The sequence below is a fragment of the Bombus pyrosoma genome, linkage group LG9 (genome assembly GCF_014825855.1).
Source record: "Bombus pyrosoma isolate SC7728 linkage group LG9, ASM1482585v1, whole genome shotgun sequence".
In the NCBI taxonomy this organism is placed as follows: Eukaryota; Metazoa; Arthropoda; class Insecta; order Hymenoptera; family Apidae; genus Bombus; species Bombus pyrosoma.
The window spans coordinates 6,599,751-6,615,259 of record NC_057778.1 but is presented as its reverse complement, the minus strand read 5'-3'; the positions used below and the strand labels follow the sequence as shown (position 1 = coordinate 6,615,259).

Here is a 15,509-nt window from a genome sequence, read left to right as displayed (position 1 = left end):
CATATAATATAATAATTAGACTGCGGATCACATAAAAACGAGTGGAAGTAGAAAGAGATATGTAATCGAAGTTATTTTCCCGGACTGTGAAGTCGAAAAATAAAAGAATAAGAAAATATAGGACTGCGGATATATATGTAAATTCATATTTTTATAAATCCAACTAGAAAATAGACAGTTGATTTATTTACTAAATAATGTAATGAGTACTAAATTCTGAGATTATTTAGATATTTTTACATATTATATACATAACATATAATAATAACGTTTACCATATATATTTTAAATGATACAACTTTATTTAAAATTTGTGTTTGCTTTGATTTTAACATATTCGTTTCGTTTCTTTTGTATGTTCGATTATATCGTAACTTGTAACGCTCGATTAAAAATTGGCTTATCGATAGAAAAAGATATCGATAACCTATCGAAGGACTTTTTGAGTTGTGTCTTGTGTCGATTGTATCCAAGACCGTTGTGTCTGCCTACTGGAATTTTGTCAACTAGAACATAAAATAAAAGAAGGAAATTAACAAAATGTCAGTTCCAATTGATTATATTGATTTAACGACTGACCAACCAGATCAACCTTCAAAATTACGAAATAAGGATGAAATATATGTTAATTTAACAATAACAAAGTCACGAAAGCGTGGTTCTAAAAAACAAGTTGCACAACTTGAAGATTCTATCATGTACGTATGTATTGTCACATTATACTTCCTTGATTTTAATCGAATTTATTTAAAGGTAAACATTTTTTTAGAGAAATAACAGATAATAGTAGATGTAAAGATGTACAAACAATGGAAATCATAGATCTAGATAATACCAATAGCCCAAAAGAAACTGGAATATGTTATGTTAATGATACTAGAGTAGAAAAGTTAGTTGTATTGACCTGTCCAATATGTTATGAACAGTTGTCTTCTAAAATGAAACCTATGTCTACTCCTTGTGGACATATATTTTGTACAAAATGTATAACTCTAGCTCTACGGGTATCTAAATCTAAGAAGTGTCCAACATGTCAACGAATTATTAAATTACAATCTTGTACCCGTTTATATTTTTAAACATATAGATTTTGGTTCTCATATTTACGTACTTTTTATATTAGTACTATTATAAATATGTAATTTGCCCTAAGTTTTGAGTATTTTAAAGTATATTTTATGATATTTCTGTAATTATATAAACTTCAATGCTTAATCTCTAATTATATATAGAATATGTTGTTATTTTTGTATGTATTCATTATAATAATTTAAAACTTAATACACTTTTAATTTATGAGAAAAAGAAATTGAAGCATTTGATGAAATCTAAAAGTGTATCTATTTCAATACATCTTGATTTAAAGGTCATTTACTGTTTACATTTTGTTGTCACCTTGAAATATCTCCAATATATTTAACATAACAGGAACTATTTTATATCCTTTGTATATCTGGTTTTATTGACGTGATTTGATGTATTTTCTCGATTAGTATAATTAAAATTTCAAAATGTTTAAGACAAAGAAAGTACAAAAAGAAAATCATATGTCATTTTTCATTGGAGGCACTGCAATTGGAATGGCTAGTAAATATTATTTTAAACTATAATATGGTTATATTCTTTGTATTCAACTTATGTAATATACATATTATTTATTTCATAGCTGGTCTATTAGCTGGAAGATTATTTTCAAATATATCAATTAAAAAAAATCAAAAATTTGGTAAGTAATTTTTAATAATTTAAATAAAATAAGAAAAGGTAAAATAATTCTTAATATTTTTCATTTTTTTTCTATATAGGACCTGAAATTCTTATCAACAAAAATATGAAAAAGTATTCTCAGGATGATAATATTTATGATGTATATTTTAATAGAAATCATCATAATATACGTTCTGAAAGTGCTTCTCGATACAATGAGGAAAATCTCATAGAGAAACCACTGTCACCAATTTCTTTAAATAAATTTGATGATAAATTAAAAAATGATATTAATAATTTTAATTTAAGTTGCAAATGCAACAAAAATGAACATAAAGTCTTTCATGATAACAAAAATCATATTCCATATAATATAAGTATAGAAAATAACAATGAATACAATGCACTTACTGATATTTCTCCAGAAAACACTAAGGAAGAAACAAAGAACAATAATTATTTTAAATTAGAAAATACTAAACAAGAATCTTCATATGCTGTCCAATCAGAAAATAATGTAAGTGTTAAAGCAATAAATGTTGAAAAAGAAACGTCAAGAACTGCAAAAATTTATGAAAGTATGCAGTTAACAGACATATTTAACAGTTTATCTATTAATTTCTGTGAAAACAGTACTATTTATAATAATCACCCAAATATAATAAATTCTGGGAGTGGTTCAAATATTTCATCAAGTTACACTGATAATGCCAGTAATATGGCTACATATGATACTACATATTTCGAAAATGCAGAACAAAGTAACATTTTTAATTTTTCTTCTATTGAAGACTTTTATGAAACTGACATAATCTCATCTACAAAACAAAATAATTTCAATGACATCTAAAAGTTTTTAAATGTAATAACTAGAGTGCAGATTTTTATGGGTTTATATAAAATTTAAAAGTACAAAATTACAAAATATGATCATAATGTGAAAAATATATAAACTATTCAAAGTACAATGTTTTCAGTAATGCTTGGTAGATAAAACAATTGGCCACAGAGGTCTTTTAATGTAAAATATCAAGTTAAGCCATATTAATTCTTTAATTACATTCTCAAAAATGTGAATCTGCATAAAAATCCGCAATCTAGTAATAACTATTATAAAGTTAAGGTTTTAAACTAATAACAATATTATTATTTAGTTTGAATATTTTTTTTTTATTACATGTATATTGACAAAAAAAATATTTTGTATAATGAGAGAATAAATAAATGATTTAATACAATTAATGCATGCATATTTTATATTTTTCGTATCTATTTTTTACGTATTCCAAATTTGAATCGAGGTCGTTCATTGGTGTAATAATATTCAATGTCATTTCCAAACAACGGATTGGTTGATCTTATACACACGCCACGCCTACGCTCTACGTTATGGCGGCGCCTCAGAGAAATAAGATACACAGTCTGTTGTGAAGAAAGAACTATGCTTTGTAATAAAGTCAGTATTCGTGGTGTTTTTGAAAATTGATGCGGATCATCGCACGCCCTCAAAACGTGATAGACTATAAGAAAACTTCGAAATAATTTCAACATTAAATTGTGCAAGTTAATTAATTTACTGCAGTGAATACAAGTTTCCTATAGTGTGTCATTGACTCGAGACAAAGTGTCAAAATCGACTTGGTTTCGTGCTATGTAAAAATTTCATCAAGACAATTACGAAAAATTTCATTTATTAAACGTCACTCAATCGTTTAAAATCAAACTTGTTTGAATAGCATATTTATTATCCAATTACCAAATTTAGTGCTAGTGTGATTTCCACGGAAATGAAAAGATGTATGTGACGCCAATGCTTTGTTTTCTTTTTGTCGAATAGTTTCCAAGTGTTACGTTTACGTAGTAATTTTGATAAAATGTAACCCACTGTAGTAGCATTTTTCGTCACTGTCAGTGTTTTTTTTTGTATATGTGTCGCCTTTTCTCTTTGTATAAATATTACAAATTTGAATAAGAAACGAATCAGAATTTATCGTTTTACTTGTTCAAATTGTTTAATTTGTATTTTTCTCTCTCTGTTTTTATTAAGTAATATTAATGATAAATATACTTGTCATTTTACTTTAACAATTTTTGCATTGTTTTGAGTGGATACAATTGATATCAGAGTAGATACTTATGCTATCTACATATTTTTGATGTATTTATTATTTGATAATTTCTGTATAAATTATATTTTTAAAGAATCAAGTGTAATACATAATTATATCGTCTTCCAGATATAAATTAATCATTAATATCAAAGTTTTAAGTAAATATTTTTATGTAAATAACAGTTACAAATACTTCAGTTTTATATAACATCTTTTAAAGTACGCTATAATTTCAGGTTTTTAAGTACATATTCAAGTTAAATGTTAAACATCATGGCACAAAAAGTCTTTTGTATGTAATTAACTATTAATTTGCGCTTAAACATGATACCAATGGAAAATAATTATCAAACACTCGTTAAGATGTGTTTGTTTAATGTTTATCACTGATCACATCTTTGCTGAGGTCAGAGAGTGATGCCGGTTCATCAGATCAATGTTAATCCGCCTGACCGGCAACCACCTCTGTCGCTTGGTCCTTCCAATAACAATAGCCCTGCTGGTGGTGAAGGCTTACCAGAATGGACACCAAGGGTAACTTCTCTTATATATCTTTCTTTTTTTATCCACATATCTTTCATAAAACATTTATTTCCTATTTTAATACTTTTTACTTTAAGACAATTACTCCGTGAATATTAATGATCAAATAAATTCTTTTAGTTTTATATCTGCATCATAACAAAAAATATTAATGAATAAATAAATTATTTTAGTTTCATATATGAATCACAATAAAGAATTTTATAATATATAAAACATAAATTTACTTTATCTATTGATTTATGTTTAATAGAATATTTATTTTTTTAGGAATCAACATATGCAACAGTAGTTACAATCATACCAGATCATTGTCATTCATCTGTAAGCACATTGTCCTCAAACAATCATGATATTTGCAGGTAAATGTAAAATTCTCTTATTATAAATTATCTTCAAACAACACTTTCTTACCTTTTTACAAAAAGTTATGTATTATGGCACTGCTAAAATAATTGTTTACGAACAATATTTATTATACAATAATGTTTGTAATGTAAAGGCAAATTTTATATTCTTTTTTTATTACAGAATATGTCATTGTGAAGGTGAAGAAGGTGCTCCTCTTTTAGCACCTTGTTATTGCAGTGGCAGTTTACGTTATGTACATCAAGCTTGCCTTCAACAATGGATAAAAGCTTCTGACACACGTGCTTGTGAATTATGTAAATTCACATTTATTATGCATGCTAAAACAAAACCATTTTGTGAGGTATCATTTCTTTGTATTTGTTCTGTATATATGAAGAAATTTTCGTTCAGATTTTTAAAGACTAAACCTATAATTTGCTGATTCTTAATTTAATAAGTTTGGAAAAATTATATACGATATTAATCAATGATTTTTAGTGGGAAAAACTTGAAATGTCTGCCCTAGAAGTTCGTAAATTATGGTGTGCGGTTGCTTTTCATGCAGTAGCTGCACTTTGTGTGGCTTGGTCTTTATATGTACTCGTCGAACGTTCCGTGGAAGAAGCTCGACGTGGATATGTAGACTGGTCTTTCTGGACTAAATTAATAGTTGTTGTAATTGGTTCTACAGGTGGTTTAGTTTTTATGTACATTCAGTGCAAAGTATACATTACATTATGCAGAAAATGGCGAGCATTTAACAGGTATATAATATTAGCAATAATTATTTCTATTTAGCTGCAAATGTCATAAATATCGACTATATTTTCTAGAGTAATATTTATTCAAAATGCTCCTGAGAAAGTGGTGCTTCCTCCCTCACCTACAGACTCTTTGAGAGAAGTAACATTGCCTCTAAAAGATCCAACTGCCTCTATGCCTGAGCTCAATCATACCTTATTACCCCGTAACATAGATCCTCCATGTGCCTCGCAGATGGTGAAACCGGATCCTGCCGCGCCTCCACAAAGGCACGACGCTCAATTGAAACTGTATGTATTTGATAAATTGTCCTCGTCCGAAGACAACTTGTAATACAATTGGGGGTAAAAAAAAATGGCTGCTAATTGTGCACTAATGATTAGCAAAAAAAAATTGTAATGCAAACATAAGCATATGTCTAGAATAAAATGGTAATTCTAGACCGCAGTACGATTTTGAAAATCGAAGTTTCTATTTCGAAACTGTCAAATGTCCGCCCTTATGGAGCACCTTTATCTGAAACCTAGTACTTCAGTGCTTACATTGACAATGGGATAGCTGAAAGTGTTTAACCAGCGGTTTAAACATTTTCTCCAACTGTACATAATTATTGTATCTGTGATGTTATTAAATAAAATTTACCATATTTAAACAGTACCCTTAATGTTTATAATGAAAATTTGCGTCCATTTAGTAAAATTTTGATTTGGGATAAATAAATGAATAAATAAATAATGATGTTAAGGTAGACAATGTAATACCAATGTAATATAATTCCTTGTATAAGGATTTTCAAATTTAACTTTTATTTTTAATTAAATTTTTCTAAATTATTATTAGAAAGAACAATGTTATATCAAAATAAAACATACTATTTTTAAAATAGATATTTTTATTACAAACAACAATTGATTTACATTGAAATCTTATGCATTTTCTGTTTTGTCTTATAAATAATTATTTTATTTTGATTAATTTTAAGCAGTCGACGAATTTAATGAATACACATACATTCAGTACTATACATATTTGTTTATATAAAATATTTCCTTTAATTGCTACCATTACTTATTCCTAAAAGACCGCCAATATTTTAATATAATATATGATTGCGTATATCCGGTCATTGTCATTATAAGAATGAAGTTATTCACAAGTTACAAGTAATCAACATCAGTATTATTATTTATAATGTTAAATATTATATTAACAATAATAGGCAAAAAAAATTGTAGCATAATTTTCTCACTGTGTTTATTTAAAATTTATTACTTCGAATAATTTTAATACAAATATAGGCTTTATAGGATGTATGCAGTTTTGTAGTTGGCACCTCTAGTCTTCCGGAATATAATGCGAGAAATTACACGAACGCACTGACTACAGTAGTGATGAGTTGCTGAGCGTCAGTTTGTTAAAATTGTGTCTGGAGGTAAGGTGAACATTTGTAATCCGTATTTAATTATTTATTAATAATCAATCCATACGTAAAATGTATCTGATTGCATTAAGAATATCCTCAAATTTTACTGTTGCATAATAGTTTTATTATTGGTTATGTTCCATAGTAAAAATTAAATGACGCATAAATGTTTATCTTGTAATCTGTAACGTTGAAAGTGTGAACGAATTTGAAGGATAAATTATATAATTTTTAATTATGCAGATATGTACATGTGCCTAATTTACATTTCTAAGATGAGTGTTCAAAAAAATTTTAATTTTGACCGTTTTACTTATTTTATACCCTTCGTTTTTTCCACGAGTAAGCGATGTAGCGTCACTAAAATGGCGATTGTATTAAGTATATTATTCGTACAAAAATCATTATTGTTATAGGCAAGTGCATTTTCATAGGTACATTTGTTTATCATGTATTTGAAAGACTTAGTACTTATTTAAGTGACTTAATATTTATTTTTTTCTTATTCATATATTCTCATAATATTTCAGGAGATAGATTTCTAGATTATAATTAATACTTTCAAATTTTAAGTTTCTTTCTTTTTTTTTTCTTGTCAGATAAAAATAAGGGAAGGTATCAAGGAATTAATATAAATTTACTAAGATAAGCAGAGATTTGTTTCATCCACTAAATATTTTAATAAGTACTGTTCTTTGAATATTTTATATACTTTTATCTTTCGTATCTTTCGTACATCCAAATTTCCCATAAATGCTTAAACATCTGTGGTCTAAAGAGTTATTACAAATTTGAAATCAAAATTTAATAATAAATTTCATGTATAAATATCTGTATGTAGTTTTATTATATAAATATAATTTTTGTAGGTTTTAGTTCTATGTATAATATTATTTTTCAAATTTTAGCAATAATTCAGTAAATATACAAAAAAGATGGCGGATAATGATGACCTCTTGGATTACGAAGATGAAGAACAGACTGAACAATTAGTTGATGGAAGTAGGGATACACCTGCTAAAAAAGAAGTGAAGGGCACATATGTATCCATTCACAGTAGTGGATTTAGGGATTTTCTTCTTAAACCAGAAATATTACGTGCAATTATTGATTGTGGTTTTGAACATCCATCTGAAGGTAATAATGTTACAAAGTATAACGTACCAGTACTAAATTTTATATACAGTACTGTCTGCAATGACAGTTGACATTACATTCCTACGAACTGTCATTGGTGTGTGTACTTTATATTCTCATTAATTGTTAATATCTCACTCATTCCTTTTCCTTATTTCAATTTTTGGGACATGTACATATCTTGATAAATCTGTGTCCGCATAAACTTACAGATTGTATATGCTCTTGCAGGCAGTACTGGGTTAAAACTAATATATTAAAATATATAGATATTTAATATAACCAAGTGATGAAAATCTGATAGGGACAACAGACTATACATGAATGATATGTCTATATAAACTGATTACTTGACTCGTATAAATTATTACATCTTTTATGTTAAATAAATGGAGATTTTTCATGTAAGTCTTATTTACAGTACAACATGAATGTATTCCCCAAGCAGTACTTGGTATGGATATATTATGTCAAGCAAAATCTGGCATGGGAAAAACAGCTGTATTTGTGTTAGCTACATTACAGCAATTAGAATTAACAGAGAACCAGGTCTATGTCCTTGTCATGTGTCATACGCGAGAACTTGCTTTCCAAATTAGCAAAGAATATGAACGATTTAGCAAATATATGCCTCATGTGAAGGTAAGCATAACTTATGTCAATTATATTTAATTATAATTTATAAGGAATCTTCACATGATGAAATATAATTATCATATTAAATAATGGTGACACTCTTTAACACCACTACCTACCACTGACGAAGATTCTTATATTTATTATACAACTTAGCTTTATAAAAGAAATATGTTTGTGAATAATGATTCATATTGAGTAACATATTTACATTACTAGGTCGGTGTATTTTTTGGTGGCTTACCAATTCAAAAAGATGAAGAAGTCCTAAAGAACGTATGTCCTCACATTGTTGTGGGTACACCAGGTCGTATCCTTGCTCTTGTTCGAAATAAAAAATTAAATTTGAAACACTTGAAGCACTTTATACTCGATGAATGCGATAAAATGCTCGAGCTATTAGGTATTTATAAATACAGTTCTTTTTTTATATATGACTATAACCCTGTTGAATATAAATCATAAACCTACATTTATTTTCAGACATGCGCAGGGACGTACAGGAAATATTTAGAAGCACTCCACACGGCAAACAAGTCATGATGTTCAGCGCTACATTGTCCAAGGAGATACGTCCTGTCTGCAAAAAGTTCATGCAAGATGTAATTAAAAAAATCTTCCTCTTCACTTCGATCTTCGATTGCTCCTACTTCGTTGGCCCTGTATTCATACCCAGGACAAAGCTCAAACCATACTATAAATATCGTTGACGGCGCACCCGCGTGTTAGGCTAGTTAGACAACACTTTGAAGGAGTGACACAGAATTCAATAACGAAAAGCCCCTCGATGTCTCCGGTTGAAAGTCAAGTTCTACAACTTAAACGTAACAAGTTGCTGCTCCAAAGTTTTCCTCCATTTACCGGATGACGAAATATCTACTCATAAAAGGAACGATATCTTCGTTTAAAATCGTTTCTTGAGTTGATCAAGATGACGTTGACGATGTTTTAAAGCAATTTTATTTAGTTCCTATCTTCGATGTTCAAATCTTTTAAATTGTCTGCTGCATATTGAAATTGCCAAAGTTAAAATGATGTTCTGTATAATGTTACACGAATATTAGGAAACGTCATATATCTGTCAGGATGGGTTGGGTGGAAAAAGTTTCTGCAATTTTTATGGGCAGATGATTCAATCAGGTGTAAGGGAGGGGTAGATTTTTAAATGGCATAGAGCAGCATTGAAAGCAGTTTTCGATTGGGTGGGGGGCTAAGAAGATCTCAAGAAAACCTGAAGACAGAAGAGCGCAAGAAAGAAGATGCAAGAGGATGAATGGGAAACTGGGGTTAGCTAGGATGATGATACTGCTGCAATTACGTGGCATATATCTAGAATTTGTTATTCGCGTTCGTCTTATCTGTAATCGAAACAACGTATTTTGATATTTTGCAAAAAAAGCTAATGGAAATCAATAATCAATTAATAGGAGTGAAAATGGAAGTGTTCATACATAGTTTGATCGTGTTCACTTCTATGTGAAAGCAAAATATAAATCAGTTTGTGTATCATGAATCATAAGCTATTTAAGTCGCGATGTAAAAAAGTATGTATCCCAGAGGCCGTTAAATTTTGTGATAATGAGCATACCAACAATAATCGAGGCCAATTCTGGGCATATTCCGAGTATACTAGAATTTGGGAGAAGAGATTTGGCATCGAGTGGTCAGCGGATGTGTGACAGAACATTCATGGGTGCGCCTTCTTAGTTCTGTTGAGGTGACTGCTGAGTTTTCGTTGTTGGCACTGCCCAGAGATGGAAGTCGTCGGACCGTATGTAACCAGCATAACTAATCCGATCGACAAATAAGCGCAAAAAACTGAGAATTTAAGCAGAAAGTTCTCGAGAAATCATCTAATACATTTTATTTATAGTTACTTAATATAAAATTGCCATTATCAAGGAAGCGGGAGAAATTGGGACATTCATAAAAAAAATATTCTACATTTTCACATCATTTACGTCACTTGTTAAATTTTCATTTGTAGTTCATTTTATATCTCAAATTTGTTTTCAATGATTTTTTGTTTATATTTCTCTAGTACTCGATTTCATTCGTAAATTTCGTTACATTTTCAACTTAATGTGTTACATCTAGAAAAATATTATATTGAATCTAGAAATTATCAAAGGTATGGTTATCTATAGGGTAAAATAGATAATCTTGTAAAAAACATTCTCTGCGCAGCCCATGGAAGTCTATGTGGATGATGAAGCGAAACTCACGTTGCACGGTCTACAACAACATTATGTGAAACTTAAAGAGAATGAAAAGAACAAGAAGCTATTTGAATTACTTGATGTACTTGAATTTAATCAGGTTTGTCCGCAGACATCGACTAAGCGATATTATTATTATTTACTTTAAGATTTTCGTTATGCATTAAGCTACTGTAATGTTCGTTTCTATTTTACATCATTCTATAGGTCGTTATCTTTGTAAAATCTGTACAAAGGTGTATGGCTTTGGCACAACTTCTAACAGAACAAAATTTTCCTGCGATTGGTATACACAGGGGTATGACTCAGGAAGAACGGCTATCAAGGTATCAACAATTTAAAGATTTCCAAAAGGTAAATGTTGTCTAGTGTAGGCCTATCTAATATACATTTCATGTAATGTAAATGTGTAATATTTCATTTGTTTCGAATTGCAAACAAATACTATTATTTTAGCGTATTTTAGTAGCTACAAATTTATTTGGACGTGGTATGGATATTGAGCGTGTAAACATAGTGTTTAATTACGATATGCCAGAAGATTCGGACACATACCTACATCGAGTAGCCAGAGCTGGTCGTTTCGGTACCAAGGTTAATATTCGCACGATATTTTATAATGTAATAATACTAACATTCACTTTAATACTCGGTTAATACTTACAGGGTCTTGCTATTACATTAGTCAGTGATGAAAGTGATGCTAAGATACTGAACGATGTTCAAGAACGATTTGATGTTAATATTACAGAGTTACCAGATGAGATAGATCTAGCTTCATACAGTAAGTTTACTTTAGTATAAAATTTGAATGCATAGTTCAAAAATTTTAAATTAATTTCGATTTTGTTTCAGTTGAAGGACGATAAATATAACATCATTCCCCAAAATAAATTTGAAACTACGATAAAGTAAGTACTAATTATAGTTCCTCAATTTTATTATAGATTATCTTTTTATCGGTATATCTTTTGTTACAGGCACATGAAAATTTAAACGCTATACCGTACACTTGTCATTATGTATCCATGTTAAGTATAACATATATTTTGTATCGATTTACAATTTTTTTTTCATTGATCTGACAAACCTTATGAAGAAGTGACATAATCAAACTAATTATAGTTACGCTGATTCTTCTAATAAACTACAATAAATAATTCACGTTGTAATTGTACAATACTATTTTAACTTTCATTCTACGTTCAGTAAATAAGAATTGCGTGTATAAATAGAATTAAGAGAATACATTTTGTGTCCTCTTTAACACCTTATGTAAATGAAATAAATATTTCTCTTTTTTTATATATATAGTACGTTTAATATTATCCTAATTAAATTCATAGATATCCTCATAGATGTCCCTTTAATACCTTATGTAAACGAAATAAATATTTCTCTTTTTATATATATAGTACATTTGATACTATCGTAATTGAATTATTAGTTAAATATAATTAAACTGTAGAAATGTATTTTTTGCTGTACTTAGTAGATTTTTGTTACAAAAATTGCTGTGTATTCAGTTTATATGTTTATACATCTTAGTAAAAATTACTTATATAATAAAAGTGATAATTTTACATTTTGTATGAATATTTTTGAGAAAAAGAATAGGAAATTTGCTACGTAAACTAAAATGATAACGTAATTTTATTTGGTTCTTGCTTTATTTTGAGATTTGTTTCCTCCTTGATTACCTCCACCACGACCAAGAGCAGCAGGGCCTCTACCACCACGACCAAAAGTTCCTATAAAAGAAATATTTATGTACGTATATACTATTTAATATATGTATATTTACATATATATTATATATGATTATACCTCTTCCACTACCACGACCTCGTTGACTTTGTCCTCTTCCTTTCATTTCTCCACGTCCCCTCGATTTCATTTGTACATCTTCTTTTACCATATCTATGACTTCATCAGGAATTCGTAAATATTTAATTGTACTACCTCGAATATAACATTCAGGCATTCTCCAAAATTTATCGCCATCCTAAATAATATATATTAAATTATATATAATAAACTTTTATACAAATAATTTATGAAATATTTCATTAATTCGAAAAAATGTATCCTTATTGTACCCTGGATGTACATATAACCTCTCTGAGATTAATATTCATCCAGCTATCACAACTAACTAAATGTCCATTATACGTTTCTCCATTCTTAAGTTCAACTAGCTGTAAAATATATTATTAAATTATTTAATTGAAAGCACTAATATTGCTAGATTATATGAAATATAACTTTATAAATATATATTTGAAACTAACCATAGGATGGTTTTGAGCAGTTCTTAATAACGACAAAGGTAACTGAAAAATACAAATGTGAAGTAAATGATGATAATAAACTATGAAAATTTAATTTTCATCTAATTATTTTTAAATTTACCATTTTTTATCACTTTGATGTGTATTTAAATATCGCACGATCAACATCAAAACAAACTGTTCGAAATGTTTAGTTATATTATAGTCAGGATAACCAACTAAAATGTAGTTATAGTATAGTCCAGACAGTCAAATTTTTCATATAATTATATTTCTTGTAAAAAAATCGATAAGCTTACTTTTATAAAAAATACATTCAATAATTAATTATCAAATATAAAGTAACGAAAACTATCTAACAACGTAAATAAAGTTTGATTACTGCAGCTAACATTATTGGCTGCTGACTAGTAACATTCGAGTAGCACTGCTCGTCTCGTTAGGCAAACTATAAATAATATTCTTTACTACAATATACATATACTTATAATTTTTATATTTTATTTGTTACAAAAGAAATGTTTTATAATTGCATCGTATCAAAAGTACCTACATTAATCAAATTTTTATCATTGAAAAGTAACTGCAAATATTTATTAACTGTTAATAAGTATTAAGTTCATACAACATAATTTGAATGACATGAAAATAAAAATTAATTTTTTTCAGCTTAATACAAGATATTCTTTAATGAGAATGTAAGTATACATAACTTAGGTGATAAACGACAAATGTTGGTAAAAGAAGATGTGAAATCAGTTAATTTTGCTTCAATAAGAATTCAAAATATGGGAGGAAATATTCATTATGTGGCTGGTTAGAATTTTCAAGAACTAATTAAAAGTTTTAATATTAAGAGATTTGTATGGTTCTAGTCAGTTCATTATACCAGAACATGAGGGCTATAAAATAAAAAGAGGTATTTTTTATCTTAGAGAAAAGACTTACAAGAGATGACTAAGAAATTGATTCGAAAGTAAATTGAGCATAGAAAGTAAAGCATTAAAAAGACCAGAGGATTAAGGGAATGAATGCATGGGAACTGGAGATATGAAATAGAAGAAAAATCCTTAAAAATTCCAAACATAATAAATTCATCTACCAAAGATACTTAACAAATTACTTTTAATAACAAATATTGAAGGAAATGTACAACAAGAATTAAATTTAAAATAAGGACATGTTCTGCTTTTAACTTGTGGAGAAAAGATTCGCATGGTAAATACATATTAATTTATTATGTTTTCAATATTCATTGATTTAAATATATATATATTAACATTAAATAATTATATATATTAACATCAAATTTAAATTACAATAGATATTATTGGGAAAAGTACATCTTGAATTTACAAATTTCTTATAAAGTAAAGATCAAAAAACTCGTACAAGGAATGTATTATTATGGATCACCGAATTTCCTTTATTTTTGTTCAATACTGATAAACATTAATCATTAGAAACCATGCATCATCTATTCATACAACCTCATCCAGATGATATGCAATATCTTATAAAGAATTCACTTTCTTAAATCGACTATCCACTATCCACTGTCTTATCAAGAAGGTATTCTTGTTAATTAATTAACGAACTTAGTACTTACATATACCTATATACTTATTTTAATAAGTGAAATAGTTATTTGTTCCTTTATAGGTTAGAGGATTACATTATGATTTGGTTATGAATGGTTTTGAGACTGCAGAAGGATCAATATGAATTTACGAATCAAAATTACAAATAGAAATATTTTAAATGCTAAATATAGATGAATTATTCTTAATGCAAATACTTGATGAAATATTTAGAATCTGTTATTCCACTTCATGATGGAATTGCTATAGGTATTTTATTTTTACTTCAAATATCAGCAATACCCAATAATATTGAATTATAGTAAAAAGATATTAAGAAACTTCTCAAGATTGGATTGTTTAATATGTTTAATTCATAATATCAAAACTATAAAAAACGATGAAGCAAGATTTAATATCAAGAGTACTTTTGAGGAAATAAAAAGATTTTGTCATATACAGACAATAAACAAATAAAACCTTTTGTATTTTTTACTATATCGTAAAATTAATTCTAAAAGGCTAGCTTATGTTATCTTTAAAAAAATTCTTTTCAATAATTTGTGTATATTATATACAATATGTCTGATATTTTTATGTACTTTATAATAATCATCGTACTATATGAAAAATCTGTTTATATAATATAATATAATAATATAATATAATGTGACCATGAAAAATATTCATATATTACTTTATAACATCAATTTTGTACAAAAATATTTAAAAACACAATTTTATTTTAA

At 27.9% G+C, this 15,509-nt stretch overlaps 5 protein-coding genes across 7 annotated transcripts; 4 read left to right on the top strand and 1 right to left on the bottom strand.

Moving 5' to 3' along the window:
• Nucleotides 1-297: 297 nt before the first annotated feature.
• Nucleotides 298-1,370, top strand: LOC122571136 (E3 ubiquitin-protein ligase RNF4-like). Its single transcript, XM_043734494.1, has 2 exons — nt 298-698; nt 770-1,370. The coding sequence occupies exons 1-2, from the start codon at nt 541-543 to the stop codon at nt 1,077-1,079; spliced, it is 468 nt and encodes a 155-aa protein (XP_043590429.1). The 5' UTR covers nt 298-540; the 3' UTR covers nt 1,080-1,370.
• Nucleotides 1,371-1,445: 75 nt separating this feature from the next.
• On the top strand, nt 1,446-2,945 carry LOC122571135 (GATA zinc finger domain-containing protein 15-like). The gene is made up of 3 exons (XM_043734493.1): nt 1,446-1,587; nt 1,667-1,726; nt 1,806-2,945. The coding sequence occupies exons 1-3, from the start codon at nt 1,512-1,514 to the stop codon at nt 2,555-2,557; spliced, it is 888 nt and encodes a 295-aa protein (XP_043590428.1). The 5' UTR covers nt 1,446-1,511; the 3' UTR covers nt 2,558-2,945.
• Nucleotides 2,946-3,082: 137 nt separating this feature from the next.
• LOC122571134 (E3 ubiquitin-protein ligase MARCHF8-like) lies at nt 3,083-6,131 on the top strand. Of its 2 annotated transcripts, XM_043734492.1 has the most exons (7): nt 3,083-3,504; nt 3,945-3,976; nt 4,055-4,352; nt 4,632-4,723; nt 4,893-5,073; nt 5,211-5,476; nt 5,546-6,131. In XM_043734492.1, the coding sequence occupies exons 3-7, from the start codon at nt 4,236-4,238 to the stop codon at nt 5,805-5,807; spliced, it is 918 nt and encodes a 305-aa protein (XP_043590427.1). In that variant the 5' UTR covers nt 3,083-3,504; nt 3,945-3,976; nt 4,055-4,235; the 3' UTR covers nt 5,808-6,131. The 2 variants fall into 2 exon arrangements, with proteins under 2 accessions (XP_043590427.1, XP_043590426.1); XM_043734491.1 differs by lacking the exon at nt 3,945-3,976.
• Nucleotides 6,132-6,767: 636 nt separating this feature from the next.
• LOC122571132 (ATP-dependent RNA helicase WM6) lies at nt 6,768-12,198 on the top strand. The gene is made up of 11 exons (XM_043734488.1): nt 6,768-6,906; nt 7,806-8,034; nt 8,456-8,676; nt 8,890-9,073; nt 9,154-9,272; nt 10,858-10,989; nt 11,097-11,243; nt 11,346-11,483; nt 11,556-11,673; nt 11,745-11,800; nt 11,870-12,198. Exons 2-10 carry the CDS (start codon nt 7,833-7,835, stop codon nt 11,756-11,758), a joined length of 1,275 nt encoding a protein of 424 aa, XP_043590423.1. The 5' UTR covers nt 6,768-6,906; nt 7,806-7,832; the 3' UTR covers nt 11,759-11,800; nt 11,870-12,198.
• Nucleotides 11,802-13,567, bottom strand: LOC122571137 (U6 snRNA-associated Sm-like protein LSm4). 2 transcript variants are annotated; one of them, XM_043734497.1, is made up of 6 exons: nt 13,480-13,524; nt 13,302-13,398; nt 13,181-13,222; nt 12,989-13,087; nt 12,717-12,894; nt 11,802-12,640 (listed from the first exon to the last, which is right to left on the bottom strand). In XM_043734497.1, the coding sequence occupies exons 2-6, from the start codon at nt 13,302-13,304 to the stop codon at nt 12,543-12,545; spliced, it is 420 nt and encodes a 139-aa protein (XP_043590432.1). In that variant the 5' UTR covers nt 13,305-13,398; nt 13,480-13,524; the 3' UTR covers nt 11,802-12,542. The 2 variants fall into 2 exon arrangements, with proteins under 2 accessions (XP_043590432.1, XP_043590430.1); XM_043734495.1 differs by having other exon boundaries at nt 13,302-13,567.
• Nucleotides 13,568-15,509: the final 1,942 nt, after the last annotated feature.